Here is a 14,059-nt window from a genome sequence, read left to right as displayed (position 1 = left end):
TTAGGAGAAGGGTATTAAGGAGCGGGTTCATTATATCTTGTTAGGTTATTCGTCCTAATGTTTGGACTTTCCTATAATGTTTCTTTATTTGAGGTGATGGGGCATTCTTGCCTTACTATATAGAAATTTCTCCGAGGACAAGCAGGCTGATATTCTCACGTGTGGGTGATGACACATCGGCCCTGGAGGATTTTCAGTAAAAAAAATCTACAGAAGTCTCTTCTGGAGCATTTGACCGCGCGTGGTGCTCGAACTGTGCATGCGCGCACATAGTTTCCCGCCCGTTGCGCGGTCATGCTCCTCAGTTTCTTCTTTTCCGCGTCTGAGGAGACACGGAGTTTCTTTATAGCGCGTCGCGTTTCCTGGCCGCCGGAGTTGAAGTTTCTTCTCTCTTCGTGAGATTCTTTATTTGTTCCTTTTTACGAGGGCTTCATATTAAAAAAAAAAAAAAAAAAAGCTTTTTCCTTTATTTTCTAGTTTTTTTTGTGTTTTATAAGTTTCCTTTATTTTTTCGTTGCAACCGCTGTTAGGTCGCTCGATCAGGATTTTTCCTTTTTTTGTGTCTATTTTTCTGACACAATCGCGTCTTTGATTTCGCGGAGGCTATTTTCCCCGCAGTGTCATCGAAGACGCCCAGCGGCTTCAAGCCATGCGCCCGCTGCAGCCGGACCATCTCTAGCACTGATCCGCACTCTTGGTGTTATGATTGAGGTCAGAACCCCTCTCAAACTTACCTCTTTCCTGGGGGTCAGCTTCTTAGCTGGCTTCTGTTTCTTTCTCTGTCCTTTCTGAGCTGGCTCTGTCTCTCTGTGCTGGCAGCTTCCAGCAGCATGGGGTTAATTGTTTTACTTTACTACAGCTGTGTGGGTGGACTGAGTTAGCTCTACCTCTCTTTGGATGTACTGGCTTCAAGTGCTTCACGGTGTTGCATTGGTGTGGGTTGGGCCTCTATGGGTTTCAGTGTGCTCTCTGGGTCAGGGTGCTGTTGCCTGGGTCTAGGGAGTGTGACATCATCAGGGAGGGCCTTGATAAGGAAGTGGTGTTGTTTCCTTCAGAGCCTTTGCAACGGTGGTGTTTGCTTTAGGTAGGGTGGTGCAGTGTGCACTTCTGACTTTGTGTCTAGTTTCCCTGCTTGCTTTTGCTAAGGTCCAGGTTAGTGTTAGTGCAGTGTGCACTGGTGACTGTGTGTTTAGCTTTCCTGCTTTTCCCTTATGGTTTCCCTGCTTTTCCCTCTTGGTTTTGGAAGCATTGCTGTATGTAGGGCTTTGGAAGCTCTTTTGCTGATAGAAGTACTTCAGGGTTTGGTGTTGTTAGGAACACTGCAGAGTTTGCTGTTAGAAGTACTTCTGGTGTTTGTGCTATTGGGAGCATTGCAGTCTTTGGTGCTTTAGAAGGACTTTTGGCTTATGTGTTAGCTTCCCTGCTTTTTCCTTGTGGCTTCCCTGTCTTTCCTTTTAGTGCTAGGAGCTCTTCTGGTTGCTTGCCAGAGTAGTGCTTAGGAAGCACCTTGTTAGTTGTATCTAGCTTGCTAGAGCAGTGCTTAGGTAGCTTGTTAGTTTTGTGTTTAGCTTATTAGTGTAGAGCTCTGCTTGTAGCTTGGTGCTTAGTAGCACCTGTGTTAGCTTTGTGTTTAGTTCCCTGCTCTGTTAGTTTAGGGCTTAGGAAGTCCCATTCTTGAGCAGGGCTTAGGAGCTCCTGTTTAGTACAGGGCTTAGGAAGTCCTTTTTCAGTTTACTGTTAGGAACACTCCTGCTGGTTTAGGGCTTGGGAGCACGTAGATCAGTTTAGGTTTAGGAACACTTCTGTTTCCAGTCCTGGTCCCTGTGTCATCCGGTATCCAGTAAGTCCTGCCGGCTACTCGAACCCAGGAGCTCAACTCCTGGGGGGCTTAGTAGCTAAGCGCAGGTGAAGCTGTGCGGACCAGTCCAGTGTGCTCCAGTCCGGAGTGTGTTCCAGTCCTGTGTCCTCCAGTCCGGGGGATTCCAGTCCATGTGTTCCGGTTCGCTGGGCAGTGCCTGCAGTCCCTGCCTGTGTGCTTACCCAGTGTTGGTTGGTGGGTGGGTTTTGCCTGCTGCTGTTGCTCCTCGGCAGCAGCCCAAGGGCTCACGTTTGCTCCAGAGCCCGGCCCTGCGGGCTCTGAACCTGAGAACCTGACACTTGGTGCCTTGGGCCCAACCATCTTCTGGAGAGCTGTAAGTTGTGCCTCAAAATGAAGAAACGCACCTAGCTTTCCAGAGAGGCTCAGAGAGAGAAGCTTTTTGGGTCCGGTACCTCGTTGACGTCGAGGGCAGCATTGGCGTCAGGAGACCAGGTACAGGCTGCCAAAAGACCGATGCACACTGGGAGCAGTGATGCATCGAGCGGGTCTCCACCCGCCTCAGCGCCTCCTGCTTTGCAGGCCCCCCGGGACCGACCTGTATCGGACCCAGCTTCGAGGAGGCGTGTAGATTCCACGTCCTCCTCACCGGTACCGAGGAGGCTTGATGTCGGGCGAAGGCCAAGAAACACCGTCATCGTTCTCCTTCTCGACACGGTACCGGGAGCTCTGGGTCGTCGAAGCATTCGGCACCCGAGAAGCGTTGACGTCGAGAGGATCGCTCTCCCTCTGTGATGGAGGTGTCGACGCGACTGTCGTCTGGCAGTCCGGTACCAGCTCCCCGACCTCTGCAGGTTCTGCCTCTGAAGCCCACACTGGCACCGCAGCCTTCCTCGACAGATTCTCTGGCTGAGCGCATCAAGGCTTTGTTTCCCAATTTTATGGAAGCAGTGCTGCACCAATTGCGCCCGGCACTGGAGGTACCTGCGGCACCTAGCCTTTTGCCGGTGGTGAGGTCTCCTTCACCGGTACCGGAGTCGGCAGCCTCCCGGGCCGACTCTCCATTGTTGTCGGTGGAGGAAGCTTCACCGGAGTCTCTAGGGGAGTCGGCTTCTCAACACCATCATCGAGGTCGCTGTACCTCTATGTCGAGACGGGCTCGGTTCTGGGCTGCTCTTTCTGAGCTTTTGGCCCCATCCGATGATGGCTCATCTGATGATGATATTCTGTGCCGAGGACTCTCTAGGTCTTCCATCTGATTCTACTCCCTCACCTCAAAAGCAGCTCTACCCTCCGGAAAGCTTGTCTTTTTTTCATCTTTTGTACAGGAAATGTCTGAGGCCATTCCCTTCCCTGTGTAGACTGTGGATGAGCCCAGGGCTAAGATGCTCGAGGTCCTGGATTATCCATCTCCACCTAAGTCTTCTACCACAGTTCCTTTTCATGATACACTCAGGGAAGTGCTGATGAGGAATTGGGAGAAGCCTCTTTCATGTCCAACTATTCCCAAAAAGGCCGAGTCCCAGTATCGGATCCACCGGGAACCCAGTTTCGTCCAGCCACATTTGCCTCATGATTCTGCAGTGGTGGATTCCGCTCTCAGAAGGGCCAAGAGTTCTAGGAACTTTGCCTCGGCGTCCCCGGGGCGGGAACATAGAACCTTGGACTCTTTTGGGAGAAAGGCGTATCAGGCTGGCATGCTCGCATCCAAAATACAATCGTACCAGCTCTTTATAAGCATTCATTTGCGGAACTCACTGAGAGCTTGGATGATGTGCTCCCGCCGGAGCAGGCCGAGCCTTTTCGTCAAGTGGTCAGGCAGCAGAAGGCGTGTCGCAAATTCCTGTCCAGGGGCATTTACGATACTTGCGATGTGACATCCAGATTTTCTGCTATGGGTATAGTGATGCGCAGACTCTCATGACTGCGTGCTTCTAACCTGGAGGAACGAACTCAGAAGAAAATTGCGGATATCCCTTGCCGGGGGGATCATCTTTTTGGTGAGAAAGTCGAAGAGCTGATTGATCATCTCTATCAGCGTGATAACGCTTTGGACTCTCTCTCCCACCGGGCGCCTTCTGCATCTACTTCCTCATCTAGGAAGTTTTTTAAAGGGAAGAGAAGTGCTCCCTACGCCTCCACGGGCCGTAGGTACAATCCTGTTTCTCGACAGCCGGTTCAGGCTCTGCCACAGCGCGCTCGTTCTCATCAACAGCGTGCGCCAAAATAGTCCCCTGCAGCTCCCCAGCAAAAACCAGGGACGGGTTTTTGACTGGCTCCAGTTGAGCATAGCCACCATAAACGTGTCCGTGCCGGACGATCTGCTTGTCGGGGGAGGTTAAATTTTTTTTTACCACAGGTGGCCTCTTGTAACCTCCGACCGGTGGGTTCTTTAAATAGTCTGGTTAGGATACACCCTCAATCTGGAATCCAAACCTCCATATTGCCCACCGAGAGCTCAGTCCTTCAACTCTCAGCACAGGCAAGTACTTGCAGAGGAACTCTCTGCCCTTCTCAGCGCCAGTGCGGTCGAGCCCGTTCCACCAGGGCAAGAAGGGCTGGGATTGTATTCCAGGTACTTCCTTGTGGAAAAGAAAACGGGGGATGCGTCCCATCCTAGACCTAAGGGGCCTGAACAGATATCTGGTTCGAGAAAAGTTCAGGATGCTTTCCCTGGGCACCCTTCTTCCCATGATTCAGGAAAACCTATGCTCTCTGGACTTAAAGGATGCTTACACTCAACATTTCGATACTTCCAGCTCACAGGAAGTATCTGCGGTTTCGGCTGGGAATGCAGCACTTTCAGTACTGTGTGCTGCCCTTTGGCTTGGCGGCTGCGGCCAGGGTATTTACCAAGTGCCTGGCAGTCGTTGCAGCGTCTCTATGCAGACTGGGAGTGCATGTGTTCCCTTATCTCGACGATTGGCTGGTGAAGAGCACCTCCCAGGCAGGAGCTTTACAGCCCATGCTGATGACTATTCAAGTGCTGAAGCTACTAGGGTTTGTAATCAATTACCCAAAGTTCCATCTCAGCCCGGTTCAAAAATTGGAATTCATAGGGGCTCTGTTTTGCACGAAGACAGCTTGTGCCTATCTTCCCGAGCCAAGAGCAGAAAACCTTCTGTCTCTGGTCTCCAGGGTTCAAGCGTCTCAGCAGATCACAGCTCGGCAGATGTTGAGACTTCTGAGGCACATGGCTTCCACAGTTCATGTAACTCTCATGGCACGTCTACACATGAGATCAGCTCAGTGGACCCTAGTTTCCCAGTGGTATCAAGCTACAGGGGATCTAGAGGATATGATCCAGCTGTCCACCGACTTTTGGAATTCCCTTCAGTAGTGGACAATTCAATCCAATCTGGTTTTGGGACGCCCATTCCAAATTCCTCAGCCACAAAAAGTGCTGATGACGGATGCATCCCTCCTAGGGTGGGGAGCGCATGTAGATGGGCTTCACACTCAAGGAGCTTGGTCCCTTCAGGAAAAGTGTCTTCAGATCAACCTCCTGGAGTTACGAGCGATCTGGAATGCTCTAAAGGCTTTCAGAGATCAGCTATCCAACCAAATTATTCTAATTCAAACAGACAATCAGGTTGCGATGTACTATCTCAACAAGCAAGGGGGTACCGGATCTCGCCCTCTGTGTCTGGAAGCCGTACAGATGTGGCTTTGGGCTCGCCAACAAGGCATGTTTCTCCAAGCCATTTATCTAGTTGGCGTAAACAACAGTCTGGCCGACAGGTTGAGCAGGATAATGCAACCTCACGAGTGGTTGCTGAACATGGCTGTAGCCAGAAAGATTTTCCGAGAGTGGTGCACCCCCTCGGTGGATCTTTTTGCCACTCAACTCAATCACAAGGTCCCTCAGTTCTGTTCCAGACTTCAGGCCCACGGCAGGCTAGCGTCGGATGCCTTTCTCCTTCATTGGGGGACAGGCCTTCGCGTATCCTCCCATACCTCTGGTGGGGAAGACTTTGCTGAAACTCAATCAAGACTGAGGGACCATGATTCTGATAGCGCCCTTTTGGCCCCGTCAGATCTGGTTTCCTCTTCTTCTGGAGTTATCTTCCAAAGAACCGTAGAGATTGGACTGTTTTCCAACCCTCATTACTCAGAACGAGGGGGCACTTCTACATCCCAACCTCCAGTCTCTGGCTCTCACGGCCTGGATGTTAAGAGCTTAGAATTTGCCTCCTTGGGTCTTTCTGAGGGTGTCTCTCGAGTCTTGTTTGCTTCTAGGAAAGATTCCACTAAAAGGTGTTACTCCTTTAAATGGAAGAGGTTTGCCGTCTGGTGTGACAGCAGGGCCCCTAGATCCCTTTTCTTGTCCTACACAGACCCTGCTTGAATACATTCTACACTTATCAGAGTCTGGTCTCAAGACCAACTCAATAAGAGTTCACCTTAGTGCGATTAGTGCTTATCAACGTGTAGAAGGTCAGCCTATCTCTCGACAGCCTTAAGTTGTTCGCTTCATGAGAGGTTTGCTTTTGTCAAAGCCCCCTTTCAAGCCTCCTCCAGTGTCATGGGATCTCAATGCCATTCTCACCCAGCTGATGAAACCCCCTTTCGAGCCACTGAATTCCTGCCATCTGAAGTACTTGACCTGGAAGGTCATTTTCTTGGTGGCTGTTACTTCAGCTCGTAGGGTCAGTGAGCTTCAGGCTCTAGTGGTTCATGCTCCTTATCTTAAATTTCATCATAACAGAGTAGTCCTCCGCATGCACCCTAAGTTCCTGCCAAAGGTGGTGTCGGAGTTCCATCTGAACCAGTCGATTGTCTTGCCAAAATTCTTTCCTCGTCCTCATACCCGTCCTGGCGAAAGCAAGCTGCACACTTTGGACTTCAAAAGAGCATTGGCCTTTTACATGGAGCGGACAAGCCCCCACAGACAGTCCGCTCAGTTGTTTATTTCTTTTAATCCCAACAAGAGGGGAGTTGCTGTCGGGAAACGCACCATATCTAATTGGCTAGCAGATTGCGTTTCCTTCACTTATGCCCAGGCTGGGCTGACTTTAGAGGGCCATGTCACGGCTCATAATGTTAGAGCCATGGCTGCGTCAGTGGCTTATCTGAGGTCAGCCACTGTTGGAGAGATCTGCAAGGCTGCGACGTGGTCATCAGTCCACACATTCACATCTCACTACTGCCTTCAGCAGCACAGTCGACGCGACAGTCAGTTTGGGAAGTTGGTGCTGCAGAATCTGTTTGGGGTTTAGAATCCAACTCCAGCCCTCCTAGGCCCATTTTTATTCTGTTCCAGGCTGCACTCTGTTAGCTGTTTTGTTGTTTCAGGTCAATCTCTGTTATGTCCTCGCCGTTGCGAGGTCCAATTGTCCAATGGTTATTGTTTTGAGTGAGCCTGGGGGCTAGGGATACCCCGCACGTGAGAATATCAGCCTGCTTGTCCTCGGAGAAAGCGAAGTTTCTTACCTGAAGCAGGTATTCTCCGAGGACAGCAGGCTGGATATTCTCACAAACCCTCCCACCTCCCCTTTGGAGTTGTTTTTCTGTTTAACTTTTGGATTCAACTGAGGAGCGTGACCGCGCAACGGTCGGAAAACTATGTGCGCGCATGCGCAGTTTGAGCGCCACGCGCAGTGGAACGCTCCAGAAGAGACTTCTGTAGATTTTTTTACTGAAAATCATCTGGGGCCGACGTGACGTCACCCACACGTGAGAATATCCAGCCTGCTGTCCTCAGAGAATACCTGCTTCAGGTAAGAAACTTCGCTTTATTGTTAGAAAAATCTTTTAGTGGGGGGGTAATTTCATTATACTTCTATTGACACACACCATTTTTTCTCACTTTTTATGGAATGGATTTTTTTTCCTAATGAAGGCTGTATAGTTCACCAGTTATTCATACATGCTGAGGCATTACTGAAAAATATTCAAACGTGATTTGGAATGGAAACATATGGGGAACTGGGTTTGATTCCCACTGCATCATTACTATCCCTCTATTGCCTCAGGTACAAAATAAGTACCTGTATTATAATATGTAAACCACTTTGTAACCACAGAAAGGCAGTATATCGAGTCCATCTGCTTTTATGTCCATCACAGCAAATTTCTTATCGCTTGTGCTTGCAAGGTGTGTCTTGACCACACAAATCCTCAGAGGTAACTTTGCTAAACAGATTTGAATGGAAGAACCAAGCCTTATCCAAAATTTACTTTTGATGTAGTGTGATTTAAAAGATCAATTACTTGTACCCTGGTGAATGCATATGCAGTTGTAATAGCATGTTTATCTTGTAATTGTGTGCTACTACTAAATTTGCTTTTCTTTCTTAGCTTGGGAGGTGTTATTCCACCTGCACATAGCAGAGCTTCTGCAAAGGAGACGGTCAAGGTAAGCTGCAGTAGTCACGTACAGAAGGAAGCCTACCCTTTGTGATCAGCTATTATGTAAACATGCCATTTTGTTTGGTGTGCTTTCTCATTTCCAGCTGTGGGGCAGTTTGTGAGATGATATAGTGTGGGTGGCAGTGCAGTCTGGTAGTCATGGGGGCTCGGTCAGTTAGAGGTGGTAGAGCAGTTGCAGAGGGCTTGTTTTGTGGTTTTGGCAGTTTACAGGGTGATGTCCACAGTAGGGTCAGTTTGTGAGATAGTGGTAAAGTTGCAGGGTTTTGGGATTTTTTTTTTTTTTGGGGGGGGGGGGGGGGGGGGGGGGGGCAACAGTGTATTGCGTGCCCAGGCACTTGGGAAAGGTAATTCTTTTGGGTAAGGGCAATTTAAGAAGGCAATGTAGGTGTGGAACAACTTTGTGCAGGGATAGTTTTGGGGGTGAGGATTGGAAGAGGCAGTTTGAAAGGAGGAATTTCCAAACTTTCACTGTATGTAACTGCTGCAGAAGCTGGAATTCCTTTTCCCATAGAAATGCAGGCTGTTTGTTCTCACTGATGGGTGACGTCCACGGCAGCCCCCGAGATCTGGAATCTTCCTAGCAACAAAAGTTTGCTAGAGCCTTCGATCACGCGCTGGCGCAGCCATCAACTTCCTGCCCGTCACGCGAGAGTCCCGTTAGTTTTTTTTTCTTTTTCTGTGGTAGAGAGCGGTTGTTTTTTTCTTTTTCCGTGGTAGAGAGCGGTTGTGTTAGCCGTCTCTCTCTGTGTGCCCTGAGAAAAAGCCTTCGGTTTTCTAGCGAGTTTTCACGCCTTTTTTTCTTTTTCCTTCCTGTTTCTTGTAGGAAAGCGTTAAAAAAAATTTTTTTTTTCTATTAGTTCCCTTTTTTTGTTAGAGTTGGGCCCTATTAGGCTTTCGTTCGCTGCCGTTGCGGCCCCTTTTGGGCTGTGCGTTCGCGTTCTCCTTTTTGTGCCCTTTTTTCCTGGCACCCTCGCAAATTTTGACTTCGCCACCGCTATTTTTCCGTCCATGACATCGAGGATTCCCAGCGGCTTCAAGAGCGGTCGGTGCAGCTGGACAATCAGGTACCGATCCCCATTCGTGGTATATCCAGTGCCTTGGGCCCAACCGTTGCCCCGATGCCTGTAAGTTGTGTCTTAGCCTTAAAAAGCGGACACAGGCATTGAGACAGGCTCAGCAGGAATGTCTGTTTGGAGCCTTGTCCGGCCCTTCGACGTCGACATCGTTACCGAGGTCGTCGTCATCGACATGGGCACCAGAGATGGCATCGACATCGGGAGTGCAGGTAATACCTGTCCGGAGACCACCGCACGCTGGGAGCAGTGAGCCGTCGAGTGGGTCTCCATCTGTCTCGAAGGCTCCTGCTGGGAAGGCCCATCGACCCCGAGGAGGATTCCACGTCCTTCTTGTCGGTACCGAGGAGTACCGATGCTGTGCATCGAGCGAAGGTAAGAAGCATCGGCATCGATCTACTTCCACCCACGGTACCGGGAGCTCCAGGGCGTCGATGGACTCGGCACCCGAGAAGCGTCAATGCCAGGAGGACCACTCGCCCTCCATCCAAGAGATGTCGGTCTTCGGACAGTCCGGTACCGCCTCCTTGCTCTGCACAGGTTCTGCCTCCGGTTCCTGCACCAGCCCCACAGCCTTTCCCAGCAGATATTCTAGACGAGCGCCTCTGAACCATTTTTCCAGGTCTCCTGGAGAGGCTGCTGCGTCAGTCTGTTCTGGTACTGGGGGGGGGGGGGGGGGGGGGTGCTTGCACCTTCGGTACCGTTGATGGAAGTGGCAGCTGGTTCTGTGTCAGTGGTGCGGTCCCCGATGCGGCTTCAGCCTCGGCTGCCACCCAGGTTGACTCCCCGTCGACATCGCTGGAGGGAGCTTCATCGCCGCCGGAACGGGAGTCAACTTCTCAATGTCGTCATCGAGGACGTGGTTCCTCCGAGTCGAGACGGGCCCGGTTACGGACTGCAGTTCGTGAACTCTTGTCCGACACCGAGGAGGGAGGCCTCGTGGGGAGAAGAGGAGGAGCCCAGATATTTCTCTTCTGAGGTGTCTTGTGGTCTTCCTTCTGATCCCACTCCTTCGCCTAAAAGGAAGCTTTCTCCCCTGGAGAGTCTTTCTTTCTCCTCTTTTCTGCGGGAAATGTCTGTGGCTATTCCCTTCCTGGTGGTATCTGAGGATGAGCCCAGGGCCGAGATGTTCGAGGTCCTTGACTATCCTTCACCACCTAAGGAGTCGTCCACTGTTCCTATGCATAATGTCCTCAAGCAGACATTACTGAAGAGCTGTACGAAACCACTATCTAATCCCACCATCCCCAAAAAAGCTGAGTCCCAGTATCGAATCCATGGGGAACCTGAGGTGATGGTCGCAGTTACTTCACGACTCTATGATTGTGGATTCTGCTCTCAAGAGAGCCAAAAGTTCTAGAGATTCGCCCCCGGGACGAGAATCTAGAACTCTGGACTCTTTTGGGAGGAAGGCCTATCAGTCCTCTATGCTCATGTCCAAAATTCAGTCCTACCAGCTCTACACGAGCATCCACTTGCGGAACAATGTGAAGCAACTGGCGGACTTGGGCGATCAGCTCCCTTCGGAGCAGGCCAGGCCTTTTCAGGAGGTGGTCAGGCAGCTGAAGGTGTGTCGTAAATTCCTGTCCAGGGGTGCTTATGACTCTTTTGATGTTGCATTCAGGGCCGCTGCTCAAGGTATAGTGATGCACAGACTCCTATGGCTGCGTGCCTCTGACCTGGACAATAGAGTCCAGCAGCGGCTAGCGGATGTTCCTTGCCGGGGGGATAATATTTTTGGCGAGAAAGTTGAACAAGTGGTCGAACAGCTCAACCAGCGGGAAACCGCCCTGGACAATCTCTCCCACCGGACACCTTCAGTATCTACCTCATCAGGTAGACGGTTTTTCCGGGGAAGGCGGAATGTTTCCTATGCTTACAATAAGCGTAGCTACACTCCACCTTCTTGACAGCCTTCTCGGGCTTAACGTCAACAGCGTGCACCTCGACAGGCCCCTGCAGCTCCCCAGCAAAAGCAAGGCACGGGCTTTTGACTGGCTCCAGGCAAGCATAGCCGAAATAAAAGTGTCCGTGCCGGACGATCTACCGGTCGGGGGAGAGGTTAGCATTTTTTCACCAAAGGTGGCCTCTTATAACCTCCGATCGGTGGGTTCTCCAAATAGTCCGGTTAGGATACTCCCTCAATTTGATCTCGAAACCTCCAAATTGCCCACCGGGAGCTCAGTCCTTCTGCTTCCAGCGCAGGCAGGTACTTGTAGAGGAACTCTCCGCTCTCCTCAGCGCCAGTGCGGTTGAGCCCATGCCACCGGAGCAAGAAGGGCTGGGATTCTATTCAAGGTACTTCCTTGTGCAAAAGAAAACAGGGGGGATGCGTCCCATCCTAGACCTAAGGGCCCTGAACAAATATCTGATCCGAGAAAAGTTCAGGATGCTTTCCCTGGGCTTCCCATGATTCAGAAAAACGACAGGCTATGCTCTCTGGACTTAAAGAATGCTTATACACGCATCCCGATACTGCCAGCTCACAGGCAGTATCTTCGATTCCGTCTGGGAACACAGCACTTCCAGTATTCTATGCTGCCCTTTGCACTTGCCTCTGCGCCCCGGGTGTTCACCAAATGCCTGGCGGTTGTTGCAGCGTCGCTACGCAGGCTGGGAGTGCATGTGTTCCCTTATCTCGACGATTGGCTGGTGAAGAACACCTTGAAGGCAGGAGCTCTACAGTCCATGTAGATGACAATTCAACTCCTGGAGCTACTAGGGGTTGTCATAAATTACCCAAAGTCCCACCTTCTTCCAGTTCAGAGTCTAGAATTCATAGGAGCCCTGCTGGACTCGCAGACGGCTCATGCCTACCTCCCTGAAGTGAGGGCAGACAATCTTCTGTCGCTGGTTTCCTTGGCCAGAGCGTCTCAGCAGATCACAGCTTGGCAGATGTTGAGGCTCCTGGGCCATGTGGCCCCACAGTTCATGTGACTCCCATGGCCCGTCTTCACATGAGATCAGCTCAATGGACCCTAGCTTCCCAGTGGTACCAAGTTGCAGGGGATCTAGAGGATGCAATCCAGTTGTCCACCGCTTTTCACAATTTCCTGCTATGGTGGACAATTCTATCCAATTTTACCTTGGGACGTCCCTTTCAAATTCCTCGGCCACAAAAAGTGCTGACTACGGATGCATCTCTCCTGGGATGGGAACCCATGTAGATGGACTTCATACTCAAGGAGCTTGGTCCCTCCAGGAAACAGGTCTTCAGATCAATCTCCTGGAGTTGCGAGCGATCTGGAATACTCTAAAGGCTTTCAGAGATCAGCTGTCCAATCAAATTATTCAAATTCAGACAGACAATCAGGTTGCCATGTACTATGTCAGCAAGCAGGGGTGCACCAGATCTCGCCCCCTGTGTCTGGAAGCCGGCCAGATGTGGTTTCGGGCTCGCCGTCACGGCATGTTTCTCCAAGCCACGTATCTGGCAGGCGTAAACAACAGTCTGGCCGACAGGTTGAGCAGGATAATGCAACCTCAAGAGTGGTCGCTCAACTCGGGCGTGGTTCGCTAGATCTTCCGGGAGTGGGGCACCCCCTCGGTAGATCTTTTTGCCACTCAGATCAATCACAAGGTCCCTCAGTTCTGTTCCAGGCTTCAAGCCCACGACAGACTAGCGTCAGATGCTTTTCTCCTTCATTGGGGGAGGGGCCTTCTGTATGCATATCCTCCCATACCTCTGGTGGGGAAGACTTTGCTGAAACTCAGGCAAGATTGCGGAACCATGATTCTGATTGCTCCTTTCTGGCCGCGTCAAATTTGGTTCCCTCTTCTTCTGGAGTTATCCTCCGAAGAACTGTGGAGATTGGAGTGTTTTCCAAACCTCTTCTCTCAGAACGAGGGGTCGCTTCTGCATCCCAACCTCCGGTCTCTGGCTTTCACAGCCTGGATGTTGAGAGTGTCGATTTTGCTTCCTTGGTTCTTTCTGAGGGTGTCTCCCGAGTCTTGCTTGCTTCCAGGAAAGATTCCACAAAGAGGTGTTACTCTTTTAAATGGAGGAGGTTTGCCGTCTGGTGTGATAGCAAGGCCGAAGATCCTCGTTCTTGTCCTACGCAGACCCTGCTTGAGTACCTTCTGCACCGGTTAGAGTCTGGTCTTAAGACCAACTCCGTAAGAGTTCATCTTAGTGCTATTAGTGCTTATCATTATCGTGTGGAGGATAAGCCTATCTCTGGACAGCCTTTAGTTGTTCGATTCATGAGAGGTTTGCTTTTGTCAAACCCCCCCCTGTCAAACCTCCTACAGTGTCATGGGATCTCAATGTTGTTCTCACCCAGCTGATGAAACCTCCTTTTGAGCCTCTGCATTCCTGCCATCTGAAGTTTTTGACCTGGAAGGTCATTTTCTTGGTGGCTGTTACTTCAGTTCGTAGAGTCAGTGAGCTCCAAGCCTTGGTAGCCCATGCTCCCTATACTAAATTTCATCATAACAGAGTAGTCCTCCGCACTCATCCTACGTTCTTGCCAAAGGTGGTGTGGGAGTGCCATCTGAACCAGTCAATTGTCTTGCCAACATTTTTTCCCTGTCCTCATACTTGCCCTGCTGAACGTCAGTTGCACACATTGGACTGCAAGAGAACATTAGCCTTCTATGTGGAGCGGACAAGCCCCTTCAGACAGTCCGCCCAAATGTTTGTTTCTTTCGATCCCAACAGAAGGGGAGTGGCTGTCGGGAAACGCACCATTTCCAATTGGCTAGCAGATTGCATTTCCTTCACTTATGCCCAAGTTGGGCTGACTCTTGAGGGTCATGTCACGGCTCATAGTGTTAGAGCCATGGAAGCGTCAGTGGC

The 14,059-nt window shown here is 50.7% G+C and overlaps 1 protein-coding gene across 1 annotated transcript in view; it reads left to right on the top strand.

The window, feature by feature from the left end:
• ST13 (ST13 Hsp70 interacting protein) overlaps positions 1-14,059 on the top strand; it is a 201,386-nt gene that overhangs the window by 4,885 nt on the left and 182,442 nt on the right. Inside the window, exon 2 of the mRNA XM_030203001.1 lies at positions 8,117-8,174. Within this exon, the coding sequence (XP_030058861.1) occupies positions 8,117-8,174 (58 nt within the window). The remainder of the gene's footprint in view (positions 1-8,116; positions 8,175-14,059) is intronic.

This window comes from Microcaecilia unicolor, chromosome 1 (genome assembly GCF_901765095.1).
Source record: "Microcaecilia unicolor chromosome 1, aMicUni1.1, whole genome shotgun sequence".
Taxonomy (NCBI): Eukaryota; Metazoa; Chordata; class Amphibia; order Gymnophiona; family Siphonopidae; genus Microcaecilia; species Microcaecilia unicolor.
This window is presented reverse-complemented; position numbering and strand designations above follow the sequence as displayed.